We start from the raw sequence: 16,329 nt of genomic DNA, 5'->3' as shown, positions 1-16,329 counted from the left end.
CTAACCTTTTGGCCATATCTACTGTTCATCACAGCACTGCATTACAGCTCTTCTTGGGGCACCCAAAGGTGTCCCAAGTCTTTTACAAACCTATAGGGCGGACATCACTAAATGGCGGCCCGCAGGCCAAATGCAGACCACCTCACTCTCCTATGCGGCCCGCCGTGGTACCGCCATTTAGCAGCCTTTTTTCCCCCTGCCGTCTCTGTAATCCTCACACAGAGCCGACAGCAGGAGGCGGGACAGTTCTGGATGGAGGGCAGAGCTGCCGGAGGTTAACAAGCAGGTGATTGGCTGCTAGGATGAAGGGCGGCCTTAGCAACCAATCACCATCTTGCAACACCCGCCCTCCATCCGAGACGTGCCGTGCCTCCCTCCCTCCGATCTTCGGTCTGTGCAAGGTAAGTGAGGGAGGGGGCGAAGTTACAGGGAGTGAGGACACTAGTCTGAAAAGCTGAAAAGGAGGAAAGTGTGTGCTGACTCGCTGAGGACATTAAAGTGGAGTTGTTGAGGGCTGTGATGTGGTGAGCTGAGGCCATCAGGGTGGGGGGGGCTGATCAGACTGTGATGTATGGGGGAGATGTGGATATTACAGTGGGGAGATGTGGATATTACAGTGGGGAGATGTGGACATTACAGTGGGGAGATGTGGACATTACAGTGGGGAGATGTGGACATTACAGTGGGGAAATGTGGACATTACAGTGGGGAAATGTGGACATTACATTTGGGGAGATGTGGACATTACAGTGGGGAGATGTGGACATTACAGTGGGGAGATGTGAACATTACAGTGGGGAAATGTGGACATTACAGTAGGGGAGATGTGGACATTACAGTGGGGAGATGTGGACATTACATTTGGGAGATGTGGACATTACAGTGGGGAAATGTGGACATTACATTTGGGGAGATGTGGACATTACAGTGGGGAGATGTGGACATTACAGTGGGGAGATGTGAACATTACAGTGGGGAAATGTGGACATTACAGTAGGGGAGATGTGGACATTACAGTGGGGAGATGTGGACATTACAGTGCGGAGATGTGGATATTACAGTGGGGAGATGTGGATATTACAGTGGGGAGATGTGGACATTACAGTGGGGAGATGTGGATATTACAGTGAGCAGATGTGGACATTACAGTGGGGAGATGTGGATATTACAGTGGGGGAGATGTGGATATTAAGGTGGGGAGATGTGGACATTACAGTGGGGGGCTGAGGATAATACAGTGGGGAGATGTGGATATTACAGTGGGGGAGATGTGGATATTACAGTGGGGGAGATGTGGACATTACAGTGGGGAGATGTGGATATTACAGTGGGGGAGATGTGGACATTACAGTGGGAGGCTGAGAATAATACAGTGGGGAGATGTGGATATTACAGTGGTGAGATGTGGATATTACATTGGGGAGGTGTGTACCTTACAGTGGGGGAGATGTGGACATTACAGTGGGGAAATGTGGATATTACAGTGGGGGGCTGAGGATAATACAGTGGGGAGATGTGGATATTACAGTGGGGAGATGTGGATATTACATTGGGGAGGTGTGGACCTTACAGTGGGGGAGATGTGGACATTACAGTGGAGAGATGTGGACATTACAGTGGGGAGATGTGGACATTACAGTGGGGGAGATATGGATATTACAGTGGGGGAGATGTGGATATTACAGTGGGGAGATGTGAACATTACAGTGGGGAGATGTGAACATTACAGTGGGGAGATGTGGATATTACAGTGGGGAGATGTGGACATTACAGTGGGGAGATGTGGATATTACAGTGGGGGAGATGTGGATATTACAGTGGGGAGATGTGGACATTACAGTGGGGAGATGTGGACATTACAGTGGGGAGATGTGGACATTACAGTGAGGGAGATGTGGATATTACAGTGGGGAGATGTGGACATTACAGTGGGAAGATGTGGATATTCCAGTGGGGGAGATGTGGATATTACAGTGGGGAGATGTGGACATTACAGTGGGGAGATGTGGACATTACAGTGAGGGAGATGTGGATATTACAGTGGGGAGATGTGGACATTACAGTGGGAAGATGTGGATATTCCAGTGGGGGAGATGTGGATATTACAGTGGGGAGATGTGGACATTACAGTGGAGAGATGTGGATATTACAGTGGGGGAGATGTGGACATTACAGTGGGGGGCTAAGGATAATACAGTGGGGAGATGTGGATATTACAGTGGGGAGATGTGGATATTACAGTGGGGAGATGTGGATATTACAGTGGGGAGATGTGAACATTACAGTGGGGAGATGTGAACATTACAGTGGGGAGATGTGGCTATTACAGAGGGGAGATGTGGATATTACAGTGGGGAAGATGTGGATATTACAGTGGGGAAATGTGGACATTACAGTGGGAAGATGTGGATATTACAGTGGGGAGATGTGGATATTACAGTGGGGAGATGTGGACATTACAGTGGGGAGATGTGGATATTACAGTGGGGGAGATGTGGATATTACAGCGGGGAGATGTGGATATTACAGTGGGGATATGTGGATATTACACTGGGGAGATGTGGACATTACGGTGGGGAGATGTGGACATTACAGTGAGGGAGATGTGGATATTACAGTGGGGAGATGTGGACATTACAGTGGGAAGATGTGGATATTCCGGTGGGGGAGATGTGGATATTACAGTGGGGAGATGTGGACATTACAGTGGGGAGATGTGGATATTACAGTGGGGGAGATGTGGACATTACAGTGGAGAGATGTGGATATTACAGTGGGGGAGATGTGGACATTACAGTGGGGGGCTGAGGATAATACAGTGGGGAGATGTGGATATTACAGTGGGGAGATGTGGATATTACAGTGGGGAGATGTGAACATTACAGTGGGGAGATGTGGATATTACAGTGGGGAGATGTGGATATTACAGTGGGGGAGATGTGGATATTACAGTGGGGAAATGTGGACATTACAGTGGGAAGATGTGGATATTCCGGTGGGGGAGATGTGGACATTACAGTGGGGAGATGTGGACATTACAGTGGGGAGATGTGGACATTACAGTGGGGAGATGTGGATATTACAGTGGGGGGATGTGGACATTACAGTGGGGGGATGCGGATATTACAGGGGGGGAGATGTGGATATTACAGTGGGGAAATGTGGACATTACAGTAGGAAGATGTGGACATTACAGTGGGAAGATGTGGATATTCCGGTGGGGGAGATGTGGATATTACAGTGGGGAGATGTGGACATTACAGTGGGGAGATGTGGACATTACAGTGGGGAGATGTGGATATTACAGCGGGGGGATGTGGACATTACAGTGGGGGGATGTGGATATTACAGTGGGGGAGATGTGGATATTACAGTGGGGGGATGTGGACATTACAGTGGGGGGATGTGGATATTACAGTGGGGGAGATGTGGATATTACAGTGGGGGAGATGTGGATATTACAGTGGGGAGATGTGGACATTACAGTGGGGAGATGTGGATATTACAGTGGGGAGATGTGGACATTACAGTGTGGGAGATGTGGACATTACAGTGGGGGAGATGTGGATATTACAGTGGGGAGATGTGGATATTACAGTGGGGAGATGTGGATATTACAGTAGGGAGATGTGGACATTACAGTGGGGAGATGTGGACATTACAGTGGGGGAGATGTGGATATTACAGTGGGGTAGATGTGGACATTACAGTGGGGGGCTGAGGACATTAAATTGGGGGAGGCTGAGGACTGGGATGTGGGGGAGCTGAGAATGTAATGTGGGGGCAATGAGGAGAGTAATGTGAAGGGGGCTGAGGATAGTAATGTGGGAGGATAATGCAAATAGGGGCAAAGGACAGTACTGGTGGGGGGTTTGGTGTCAAGGAAGTGTGAGAACATTACTGTGGAGGGAGGTGATATAAAGGAGGACCTGAGGACACTCATCAAGAGGGAGAGGACTCTGATACTCTGATGTGCACTGGGAACTGAGGATGCTGATGTAAGGATGGGTTCAGATCTGTACATGTGCATTAGGTGCACATGTCGTGGGTAGGTGGGCCCATTTTAATGGGCTGCACTACCTGCAAGAAATACGGAGAAAGACGTCTTTGACATCTTTTCCAAATTAGTGCGGCAGCAACATGCGGTTTGGCACATGTGAAAAGGCGCCACGGGTAATGACATGATGTTCGGTCCTCTGCTGGAAGAAAATTTTGCTGACCGGACCTCTGTGAATTTTAATTTATTACCCCTGCTATAGGGTATACTGCAAAAAAATAAAAAAAAAATAAAAATTGCCGTGGTCGGCTTAAGTGTTCGGGTTTGGCCTAATGAAAAGGTGGCAGCCCTAGATGACTGGCCAGCAGGGGCGGCTCAAGACATTTTTTGGAAGTGCTGTGCTGGTGCTAGGGGGCCATGGGTACAGTGATGAGTTTGTGGATGTAAAATAAGCCACATCGGCAAAAATCTCCAGCAATACCACCCCCCCCCCCCCAGCAAGATCATTAGCACAATAATAATTTTACTACTGACACTGCAAATTTTAACTGCCAGCACTGCACAAGAATAAGCACCAGAATTGGTGTTTGGTAGTCTTACTGAGGTGGATTTACTAAAACTGGAGGGTGCAAAATCTGGTGCATCTGTGCATGGTAGCCTATCAGCTTTAACTTTAGCTTGTTCAAATAAGCTTTGACAAAAAAGCCTGGAAGTTTTAGTAAATCACCTCCATTGCAACAGGGAAAAAACTCTAAAAATGCTGTTATAATTCTGTTACTAATATAGTTGAAGTGAGCTCCCAGCCAGGAGAACTTCTTGGCCATTATAAGTTTCACCAATAGTTCACTTATGATGTATTGATTAAACCAGGGGTCTTCAAACTGCGGCCCTCTGCTTGCCTTTACACAGCCCTTGGGGCACTTGTCCTTCCACTGATACAAGACACTATTTGTCCCACTGACGCCAACAATGGGGCAATATTCCTGTTACTGACATCAACAATGGGTTACTATTTTTCCCATTGACACCAATGATGAGGCACTATTGCTCAAACTAACACCAAGAATGGAGCACCAATAATCCCACTGACAGCAACAGTGGAGCACTATTTCTACCACTGACACCAGCAATAGGGCACTATTCTTCCCACTAATACCAAAGATGTATTGTTTACTCCCACTGACGCCAAGACAATTTCTACTCCTAAGGGCCACAGTCTGGCCCCCCTAAAGTCTGGACAGTAAACCGGCCCTTTGTTTAGAAAGTTTTGAGTCCCCTGGTTTAAACTATAGCAGCAGCATGAATAGCTTGTGTCCTGTGCTACTACAGTTCACAGATTGCAGGCCATAGCAAATGAAAACAGCAAAGATTATTTTTTACCACTCCAAAGTACTCCTAATGCCGTGTACACATGACTTTCCGGCAGAAAAAGTCAGTCGGACATTCCGATCGTGTGTGGGCTTCATCAGACTTTTTCTTTCTAAAATTCTGACGGACCTAGAAATAGAACATGTTTCAAATCTTTCTGAATGACTCAATTCCTATCAGGAAAACCGTTCATCTGTATGCTAGTCCGACGGACCAAATACGACGCAAGGGCAGCTTTTGGCTACTGGCTATTGAACTTACTTTTTCTAGTCCCGTCGTACGTCATAGCATTCTAAACGCACGGACTTTGGTGTGATCATGTGTAGGCAAGCCCGTTTCAGCGGAACTCCGTCGGAACTCCGTCAGAAAGACCGTCAGAATCTACTCTGACGGAAATTCCGATCGTGTGTACGTAGCATTAGGCAACAAGTTTACCACAACATGCCCATGATGACAGAGCCATGACAGGTGAGCACTCTTCCAGGCACAGGAAGACTCATACCCACACAGCAAGCTCTGCACACCATATAACCACTGCACTGGCTTTGGGTGGGCAGATCATTCCATCCTGATAAGCTCTCTAGATGCACGCAATGATCCGTCAGGTGCCAAAACTTTAAATACGTTCTTGGGGGATGAAGGGAACCTCAGCCATGGGATTATTCCGTGGACAGAGGGAGTATTTAAAAAAGCCCCCCCCCCCCCCCACTCCTACCATTGCTAAATAAATTTGCAAAATGTATTATATATTTAAGTGAATCTACTGACAAAGACTAAAATTGTGTATTTAAATAAAGCATGTATGTTGTAGCATACTGACTGAAAATACAATGCTTTCTAAGATGACCAACAGATCATACATAAAATGACGGGCAAATCACTTCCTAAATGTCTATGACATGTATGCCTCCTGCCATTCTGATAGACACTGCTGTTTCTAAGACAGCAGAGTACTTTACAAAGGAATTACAACTGAACATGGGAATATTCAGTTGCGTCTGGATGGAGGGGCCTTACAAATTCCTTTAGCCCATAAATTAGACCTGCCATCCTCTGCCTTTCAGGTAAGCTTTCACCCCTGTGTCATAGAGGAGCTGAAGATGTGGACCTTTTGATAAAAGACAGAAAAGTGAACACCTCCTTCTGTGATTTCATCTATAGTTCCCACAGTGTATGCTGGGAACTGTAGTTTACATTTTTCATGCTTCCTGAAATACAATGATGATTATACAGAATGTAGCTAATAAGGACAAGTGGCTGATGCGAGATATCATTACATCAGTAGTCTGTTTTCACAGTGGGGAAGTTTATTTATTGTATATCATCAAGCTGTTTTTACAATAAAGCTGAATTCTCTGTATAATTCTTTTTTCATTGTTAGAGTCCAGCTTGCTCCAATGCAGGTGCAGGTGCCCTATTTTTTAGGAGATTTTTTAACCCTACTCTTTTATTTGAGGTGGAAATCTACTTGGCACTTCAGACTACCTTCCCCTATACAGTTAGGATGGTAGCTTCAGAAAGCGCCTTGCATCCAGGTCCCCTTCTCATCCTCCCCGCCAACGCCTCCTCCTCTATTCCTTCTCTTCCTATCAATTAATTTACCCTACCACCATAATCTCCTCTCCCCGCTAGTCTATTTCCTGGACACCAACTGCCAATGTGCTTCATCCACTATCTGTATATCTGATCTTCTGGATGCTTCTTCCATATTTTTTGGTGGTGGAATTTCCAAAGTTTTACAGAAATCAGGGATATCTTCCAAGAATCTCAGTTTCATAGTTCTTCCATTTCTTTTTACGATCAGGCACGCTGGAAAACCCCAATTATATTGAATTTCACTCTCTTGTAAAGTTTTTAATAAGGGTTTTAAAGTCCTCCTTCTTCTCAAGGTTTCTTGTGAGAGGTCCTGAAAGATTTGGATTTCTTTTCCCTCGTATACAATAGGTGGTTTTCCCTTCAGGTTTCTCCAAATTTGACTTTTTTCTTCCCAACTTTCAAATCTGACTATTATGTCTCTTGGGGTTTCACTCGACAGCCCGACAGCCTTCTTATTCTATGAACTCTTTCAATCTTTATTTTGTTCGTTCCTTCTTTGGTGATAATTGGATTAAAGACCCGCCAGATAACATCTTTTAAATTTTCTGTCTGGGAAGATTCCGGGAGTCCGGGAGTCCTCAAATTCTTAGGTTCTTCCTCCAACTTTCAAATCTGACTATTATGTCTCTTGGGGTTTCACTCGACAGCCCGACAGCCTTCTTATTCTATGAACTCTTTCAATCTTTATTTTGTTCGTTCCTTCTTTGGTGATAATTGGATTAAAGACCCGCCAGATAACATCTTTTAAATTTTCTGTCTGGGAAGATTCCGGGAGTCCTCAAATTCTTAGGTTCTTCCTCCGTTCCCTGTTCTTCTGGTCTTCTAATCTATATGCCTGCTCCTGTTGTTCTTGTTTTAATGTTTTAATTTCACTTTTTAACTCTTTTATCAATCTTGCATGCGTATCGGATTTTTTTCCACTTCCTCTATTCTAGCAATCATGTGTTTCCAATGTCTTTATGGAGTATTGTCATTTGTTTTTAATAAGTTTTCTAGGGTCGCAAACATTCTTTCCATATCTGTCATAGTAGGTAATCGGACCGTTTTCTATTCACCCAGTGTTCTAGAAAGGGTTTCTGTTTCGGGATCTTGCTCTATTCTATTGTCTGATAGTGTGCTGCTGTCCATCAGTGTTTTGTTATGGCCCTTTTTATCTTTCTTTTCCTTATTCTCTAATTGTCTCCCTTTAGAGTTTTGTTGTTTTTCTGAGACCATTGCTGCCCCTTCTTCGTTTCCTCTCTGTGTCACATATTTATTCATTGGTCCAGAGGTGGGACTTACGCTCGGGCGTGGGGATTTCGCCACTACCCCACCTCCCCTTCCAGTCTTACCCCTCATTTCCCACCTTGCGGACACAGGAAAAAAAAAAGGGGGGGGGGGGGTATGTGGGAGTGAAAGGTCGGACAATTTCCACTGCCCATTTGTCCTGCTCCACCGATCACAGTGAAGGGTTGTTGAAACCACCTCAAATATTTCAACCAGAAAAATAAACCAGAATTTCAGTGCAGGTATGTCCCGTTACAAGATCTATTAATTGTTACACTATAGGCAGTCTGTAATAAATATTATCATAATATTATCGCAACTGGTGCCGCAGTCAGAAGCAGTAATCAACAGTGTCCCACCTCCACTTTTCATCTCTCAGTATTACATTTACATGCAAAAATCTTAGCATTTGATTACTACTTTTACTTATCTGAAGGGGGGCTGTAGTCCATTTCCCGATCAGCTGCTGGCTTTCCTCCACAGAACTTCGATTCTGCTCTCCTCCAGAGATCTCCGGTAGGAACAGAGGGATCAGGTTCTTGGTCTAAATTTTTCTTCCCTGTAAATGCTTGCCGGTTTCCTGGCACTTGGCGGCCTCTTCCCCCTTACCTATCTCCTGTCTCCACGGGATGCATCCGCTCCTACTCCCTAATGGCACGGCTCCAGGTCCCGAATTCAACGACTCAAGCGAGGGATCGGGTGCCGGAGAGGGAGAGTGAGAGGGAGAGTGAGACACTTCCCTATACTTCCACAGGCAATCTCTCGTTCTCCTGGTTCCACCTCTCTCATCGCTCCCCTTAGCCGACCACAAAGTTCAGCTTCTAGTGTCTCCGGATGAGGGTGGGGGGAGGGAGGGAACAGCGCCTGCGCTCCGTCACACAGCGGCGGGGAGCAGATATAGGTTTCCCGACTTACCGCTATTGCTTCTCACGCATCCCTCCACCGTAAGTGTGATAAAATGGTAAAAAGATTCTAGTCTGCTCGGGAGTGCTCTGGTATATCGGGCTGATGGTTTGGCAGGGCAGGTAGGCAGGCAAGGCGAAGAGCACCAAGAGGCGATCCATTAGTGAGGACACATGGGGTTGGAGACCAGGTGCTCCTACGTCGTTCTCCTACTCAGCGCCATAGCAAGACTCCTCCCTCCTCTGCTCCTCACTCCAATGTAATTATGCATGTGCCATACCTGTCCTATCCCCGTGGAAGCTGGAAATCAGTGTAGTTGACATCACGACTACTGTGATTGTCACTGGCTTCTATTTCCATGCCAAGCCGCTGCCCTGATCACAGGAGGTTGCTTGAGTGCCATTTAGAAAACACTTTGCATTCTCTCAGTGAATGCAAAGTATTCTCTGATTGGACAAGGTGGAAATCATGATGTCATCTCCCTGCCTTTCCTCTTAGTCCAATCAGAGAACGCTTTACATTTATTGAGAGAAGTTGGAAAACCACTTGGTTGTCTATGCCGTTTTTCCTTGCTAAAGAGTTACGAGCCAGAAGATTACCAGTCCTATCTCAGAAAAATAGACTCATGTTTTACCAGTGACTAAGATATTGCTAGATCTATGACGTTTTATGAAATAAACAAAATACTATGCTCTTCCCTACCTTATGTGGAAATATCTCCATATACGGGAGTAATCTTCACTAACATGAACAACAGCTATGTCTGGGTGCACAAATTACTGACGTCATTCACACTACTAATACATAACCATAAAATAAACAAACCATAAACACATATCTAAACCTGCAGAATTGCTGATACACATGCAATCATTTGTACACATTCTATGATTTTGTCATGATAATACACACTGTAAAAAATATTGTGCTGGGTCTACTCAAAAAAAATGAGGCAACTATTTGCATCAGCTTTTTAAGTACTGTCAACTGAACTTATTCTTGTCTGACTCATTAGACTTTTCATGTTTTCAACTTTGTTGTTTTAAGTAAAGCCAACTCAATTTTTTTCAGTTTATAGACTGTAAAGCCAACTAAATGTTTCCAGTTTCTGGACCATAGGTTCAAGTAAAGCCTACTCAATTTTTTTCAGTTTCTAGACCATAGCTTTAAGTTAGGAATACATACATTAACTTATTGATTTACTTCAGGCTTGTATATAGCACTGTCAATGTAACAGCACTTTACATATACATTCACACCAGTCCCTGTGCGCAAGGAGCTTACAATCTAAGTTTCCTAACTCACATTCATACATACACATACTAGGGCCAATTTGAATTCACATCAGGCCCTGCACTCAAGGAGCTTACAGTCTAACATCCCTAAGTCACATTCATACATACACACAGTGGTGTATTTAGGTTTTGTGCTGCCCTAGGCCTGACTAAACCCGTGCACCCCCTAATTTAAATATGACCCATCCCTTCCTGTCAAGGCCACACCCCTTCCTGTTTAAGACCCGCCCTGCCCGTGTAGCCCCATCAGTGCAGCCCTATCAGTCCCCATCAGTGTTGCCTTATCAGTGCAACCTCATCAGTGCCTATAAGTGCAGCCCTTTCAGTCCCCATCAGTGCAGCATATCAGCACTGCCTTATCAATGCCCGTCAGTGCAGCCCTATCAGTCCCCATCAGTGCAGCATATCAGTGCCCATCATCAGTGCCTATCAGTGCCACCTCTTTGGTGCCACCTCATCGGTGCCCATCAGTGCGGCCTCATCAGGGGCCACCAGTGCAGCCTATCAGTGACCATCAGTGCAGCTTAAGAGTACTGCCTCATCAGTTTCATAATGTCACAGTTTATTAGTGTATATGAATTATGTATTCATTATATAGCACGGAGCACTTTGCAGTACATGAATATTCACTGAATGTAGACTGTTTAAAGCGGAGTTCCACCCAAACGTGGCTTATTGGCTTCCTCCCCTCCTCTCGTGCCACATTTGGCACCTTTCAGGGGGGAGGGGGGGGCGGGTACCTGTTTTTTACAGGTACCCTTCCCCACTTCCAGGAGACTGCGCCCCGGGGAGAAGATGCAGTGAATGAAAGCTGCGTGGAGGAGGTAGGCGGAGCATTAGGCTCCACCTCTGCCAGTCACCTTACATGCAGCCAGTCACAGGCCGCTTATGGGGGCATGAGTCTCTCCCCCCCCCTTTAGCCAAGCATGCACATACATACACCATATTATTACCCATATTTACAAGACCAAATAAAGCAATGACCCCCTGTCAGGACCCGCCCATGACCCACCCATGGCCCCACCCATGACCCACCTGGCCCCACCCCGTCATTTTGCACAAAGTACAACTTCTGCTTTTTTTTTCTTTAAAACACTGTCTAATAACAATCTTTCAAAATAAAGAGACTACAAAGGGGTATAATGGGACCTGGAGGGGGGTCTCTCTCTAACAGAGGCCCTCTCTGTGTCCATTAGAAAGTCTGTTAGAAAGTGTCCCCTCCAGGTCCTATTAGAAACTGAAAAGGAGTAGAATGGGAACTGGAGGGGGCCTCTTTCTAACAGACTGTACAGTGAACACCTTCATTCACTCTGGTCCCCATGGGACCCCCTCCTTGTACCATGACTCTCACCCCTGCCCCAATCTCTCACAAAGTAGAAATAAAATTGGCACTGTGTAGCGCTCCTCTTACCTTAACTATGGGTACTGTAGCTGTGGCTATCTCCCGCGTCCTCTGTGTCTGGCTGGCTCCAGTGTGCTCTGTGACTAGCTCCTGTTGGTGGCTGGCTCCCTGGTGTGGTTGGGTCATCATGGGTGCCTGGCTGGCACCCTTGCCCTGCTGTGGATGGGTCACCATGGCTGGCTGGCTCCCTGCTGTGGCTGGGTCACCATTGCTGGCTGGCTCCTTTGTGTGGCTGGCTGGTACCCTGTTGTGGCTGGCTGGTTTTCTGGTGTGGGTGGGTAACCCTGGGTGGCTGGCTGGCACCATGGCCCTGCTGTGGGGGGGGTCACCATGGGTGGGTGGCTGGCTGGCACCCTGCTGTAGGTGGCTGGCCTTGCTCCCTGCTGTGGGTCAGTGGGTGGGTGGCCTGCGCGGTGCACCCTGCTGTAGGTGGCTGGCCAGCTGGCATGGTGCACTCTGCTGTGGGTAGCTGGCCTGGCTCCCTGCTGTGAGCCAGTGGGTGGGTGGCTGGCACGGTGTACTCTGCTGTGGTTGGGTGGCTGGTATGGTGCACTCTGCTGTGGGTGGGTAGCTGGCTGTCACGGTGCAATCTGGCCACCCTACAGGTGGCTGGCCTGGCTCCCTGCTGTGAGTCAGTGAGTGGGTGGTTGGCTGGCAGGGTGGACTCTGCTACTGGTGGCTGGCCTGACTCCCTGCTGTGGGCTAGTGAGTGGGTGGCTGGGATGGTGCACTCTGCTATGGGTGGCTGGCCTGGCTCCCTGCTGAGGGTCGGTGGGTGGGTGGCTGGCATGGTGCACCCTGCTGTGGGTGGCTGGCTGGCATGATGCACTCTGCTCCAGGTGGCTGGCCTGGCTCCCTGCTGTGGGTCAGTGGGTGGGTGGCTGGCTGGCACGGTGCACCCTGCTGTGGCTGACATAGAGGGAGGCGCTGACAGAGAGGGGGGCACTGACAGAGAGGGGGGTAGATAGAGGGGTGGGCTGACAGAGAGGGGGGCTGGCAGAGGGGGAGGGGGGCTGACAGAGGGGCGCTAACAGAGGGGAGGGGGTCTGACAGAGAGGGCGCTGACAGAGAGGGAGGGGGGCTGACAGAGGGGCACTGACAGATAGGACGCTGACAGAGGTGGAGTGGGGCTGACAGAGGGCACTGACAGAGAGAGCTCTGACAGAGGGGAAGGGGGGCTGACAGTGGGTGGGTGGCTGGCTGGCACGGTGCACCCTGCTGTGGCTGACATAGAGGGAGGCGCTGACAGAAAGGGGGGAACTGACAGAGAGGGGGGTTGATAGAGGGGTGGGCTGACAGAGAGGGGGGCTGGCAGAGGGGGAGGGGGGCTGACAGAGGGGCGCTAACAGAGGGGGAGGGGGGCTGACAGAGGGGCACTGACAGATAGGACGCTGACAGAGAGGGAGTGGGGCTGACAGAGGGCACTGACAGAGAGAGCTTTGACAGAGGGGAAGGGGGGCTGACAGAGGGGCACTGAGAGAGAGGGTTGCTGACGGGGGGGCACAGGTTGACAGAGAGGGGGTGAGAGGGCAGATGAGAGAGAGACCTCAGGAGACACACAGCGCACCAGGCAGAGAGGCGGGACTCACGCGTGAAGCGATCACTCACAAACCAGCCCTGCCTTCACACGTGACCAGCTCCCTCGGGGCCAACCGCAGAAGCCCATGTTGGCCGCCTGCACATGACCCCATTCGGCCAATTACAGGGCGCTCGCTGCCCATCGCTAAGCTGGTCTCGGAGCGATCACTGTGAAACGTTTAAAACAGGACAGATGTTCTGTTGATTCCGGTCAGTCTGCCCCTGCAAGTTCCACTACATCAAGCCGGCCGCCGGGGGCTGCATTGGTGCGGGAGGCGGCCGCGGGGCTTGGGTTTTTCTCGTGTGGGGGTTGACTTTTTTGCCGCCCTAGGCCAAAACACAGCACTGCATACACATACTAGGGCCAATTTAGACAGGAGCCAATGTCTTTTGAGTGTGGGAGGAAACTCATGCAGGCACAGGGAGAACATGCAAACTCCATGCAGATAATGTAGTGGTCGGAATTTGAACCAGCAACCCCTTTGCTGCAAGGCAAAAGTGCTAACCACTACACCACTTGTCTGGAGCCATAGTTTTAAGTGATATTAACTTATTTTTTTCTTGTAACTTACTCAATTTTTTTAAGTTGGTAAAACTTATTTTCAGAATGTATTTGATATATGTTTGAAGGTTTTTATTTAATATTAAAACAATAATGATTTTTTAAAAAAAAGGAATAGTCTCATGAAACAGGCTTTTAAAACAAAATAACATGTATTATTTATAATACAGAAGACTGCCGATAACCGGCAAATCCTGTTTAAAATGTGATCAGCTGTGATTGGACACAGCTGGTCACATGGTAAAAAGCCGCTCTGATTGGCTCTTTACCCCGATCTGTGAACAGCTGTGTCCAAAGGACACAGCTATAGTGTGGGTGGGAGGGTGGTGGTTAAAGTGTGGGTGGGAGATGGTTAAAGTGGTTGTAAACCTCAGACATGAAATATGAACAAAGCATATCCCTTTATAGTGTGTACTTGTCTCAATTAAGAGCACTAAGTGTCATTTCTGTCTGCTGCTTTGTTCCTCTGCTATCAGTCACTTCTGACAAGTTTTCCTGACACCAAGAGAAAAAAGGTGACAGGGAGGGATTGACAGCCTCAGCTCTGTACTCAAACTACATTTTTTATCATTTTTTTATAATTTTCTTCACACAAATAGAGCTTTCTTTTGGTGGTATTTTATCACCACTAGGTTTTTTATTTTTTGCTAAACAAACTAGAAAAGACCAACATTTTTTGAAAAAAAAAAAAGTTTTTCTTTGTTTCTGTTATAAAATTTTGTTTTCTCCTTCACTGACGGGCACTGATGAGGCTGCACTAACGGGCACCGATGAGGTGGCACTGATGGGCACCGATGAGGTGGCACTGATGAGGTGGCACTGATGAGATGGCACTGATGAGGAGGCACTTATATGCAACACTGATATGCAGCACTGATGGGTACCGATAGGCAGCACTGATAGGCAGCACTGAATGGCACTGATAGGCAGCACTGATGGGTACTGATGAGGAGGCACTTATATGCAGTGCTGATAGGCGGCACTGATATGCAGCACTGGTGGGCACAGATAGGCGGCACCCATAGGCAGCACTGATGGGCACAAATAGGCAGCACTGATGAGCACTGATAGGCAGCACTGATGAGGAGGCACTGACAGTCATTACTGATGGGCACTGATTGGCATCTGTTAAGGGCACCAACATGCGTCACTGATGGGCACAGATTGGCATTTTGATAGGCACTGATTGGCACTTTGATGGGCACAGATTGGCATTTTGGTGAGCACTAATTGGCATCTGGTGAGCACTGATTGGCATTTTCGGTGGGCACCTCTGATGGGGGCTGCACTGATAATCAATGCGCTGATTATTAGTGCAGACCCCCCCCCCCCCCTGTCAGGGAAGCTGCCGATCGGCTCTCCCTGTCAGCACGAACAGAGGAAAGCCATTTAACGACATGTCATGGTTACCATTGTGATCAGCTGTTATTACATCATAGGCTCTTTACCACGTTCGGTGATGCAGTGTGTCAGAGTGACACACAGCACCACCGATCGCCACGCTGCGTGCCCCCGGGGGCTTATCACCTTTATAAGGTGCAGAGGAAACAGCCCTGAAACCATAAGTGGAGTGTGAGCTGGGGGTCACCCATTTCCACAATGTCCAGACCAGCAGAGTTGAATGCGGCACTCCAAAAGCCAAGCTGAAGATGGCTGCATCAGCTGCAATCAAAAAGATCAACTTTATCAGCCAGGTAGAGCAGAGTCTTTAATGAATTAAAATGAAGAAAATGTACTAGTAAAAAAATGGGTTAGTTTTAAAAGTGCAGCTGAAGAAGGTGTCCATCCTCCTAGGACACTAGACAAAAAACTAAGCATGTTCATAGTATGAGGGGTTATCGTGAGCTAGAAAAATAGTTCCTTTTTCCAGTGTCCAATCCTAATTAAGATGGCAGTATAACCTGAAGATGCAAGACTTCTTTTGTCCCTCAACAGATGGGAAAGAAAAAAATTTTGGTTTTAGGTACACTTTAAGTTTATGGACACATGAAGGTTATCCAAAGCTAGGAGAACACAATAATTAACAGAAACCCAAAATATTATAAGTACTTAGTGTATAGTGCATAAAACAAAAAAAATTCACTCACTTCACACCTTTGCCCACTGGTAGATGCAGTCTGGAAAATCTCTTCGTAATCATCACTATCCGCGCGTCCTATTGTCGTCTCATTCTGCCACAAACAAAAAGGTAAATTTACATTATGACTCTGTTCTAGAGGTCGGAAAGAGCACAACATATTTTTCAAATATATTAATAGTAAAAAAGTGTGGTCGAAATATATTGGCCCTATAAAAGATGACCAGGGAAGTTGGTGAAGTGACAGGGTGAAGGTAACTGTATTAAGTACATTCTTCCCCTAAT

General features: G+C 47.3%; 1 protein-coding gene across 3 annotated transcripts in view; it reads right to left on the bottom strand.

The window, feature by feature from the left end:
- Nucleotides 1-16,329, bottom strand: part of COBL (cordon-bleu WH2 repeat protein) — a 586,035-nt gene that overhangs the window by 305,366 nt on the left and 264,340 nt on the right. For all 3 annotated transcript variants that reach the window (XM_073630596.1, XM_073630595.1, XM_073630597.1), the window contains one exon: nt 16,055-16,138. In XM_073630596.1, the coding sequence (XP_073486697.1) occupies nt 16,055-16,138 (84 nt within the window). The remainder of the gene's footprint in view (nt 1-16,054; nt 16,139-16,329) is intronic.

This window comes from Aquarana catesbeiana, linkage group LG05 (genome assembly GCF_042186555.1).
Source record: "Aquarana catesbeiana isolate 2022-GZ linkage group LG05, ASM4218655v1, whole genome shotgun sequence".
Classification (NCBI taxonomy): domain Eukaryota; kingdom Metazoa; phylum Chordata; class Amphibia; order Anura; family Ranidae; genus Aquarana; species Aquarana catesbeiana.
The sequence above is the reverse complement of the archived record's forward strand: the minus strand, read 5'-3'. Positions and strand labels throughout refer to the sequence as shown.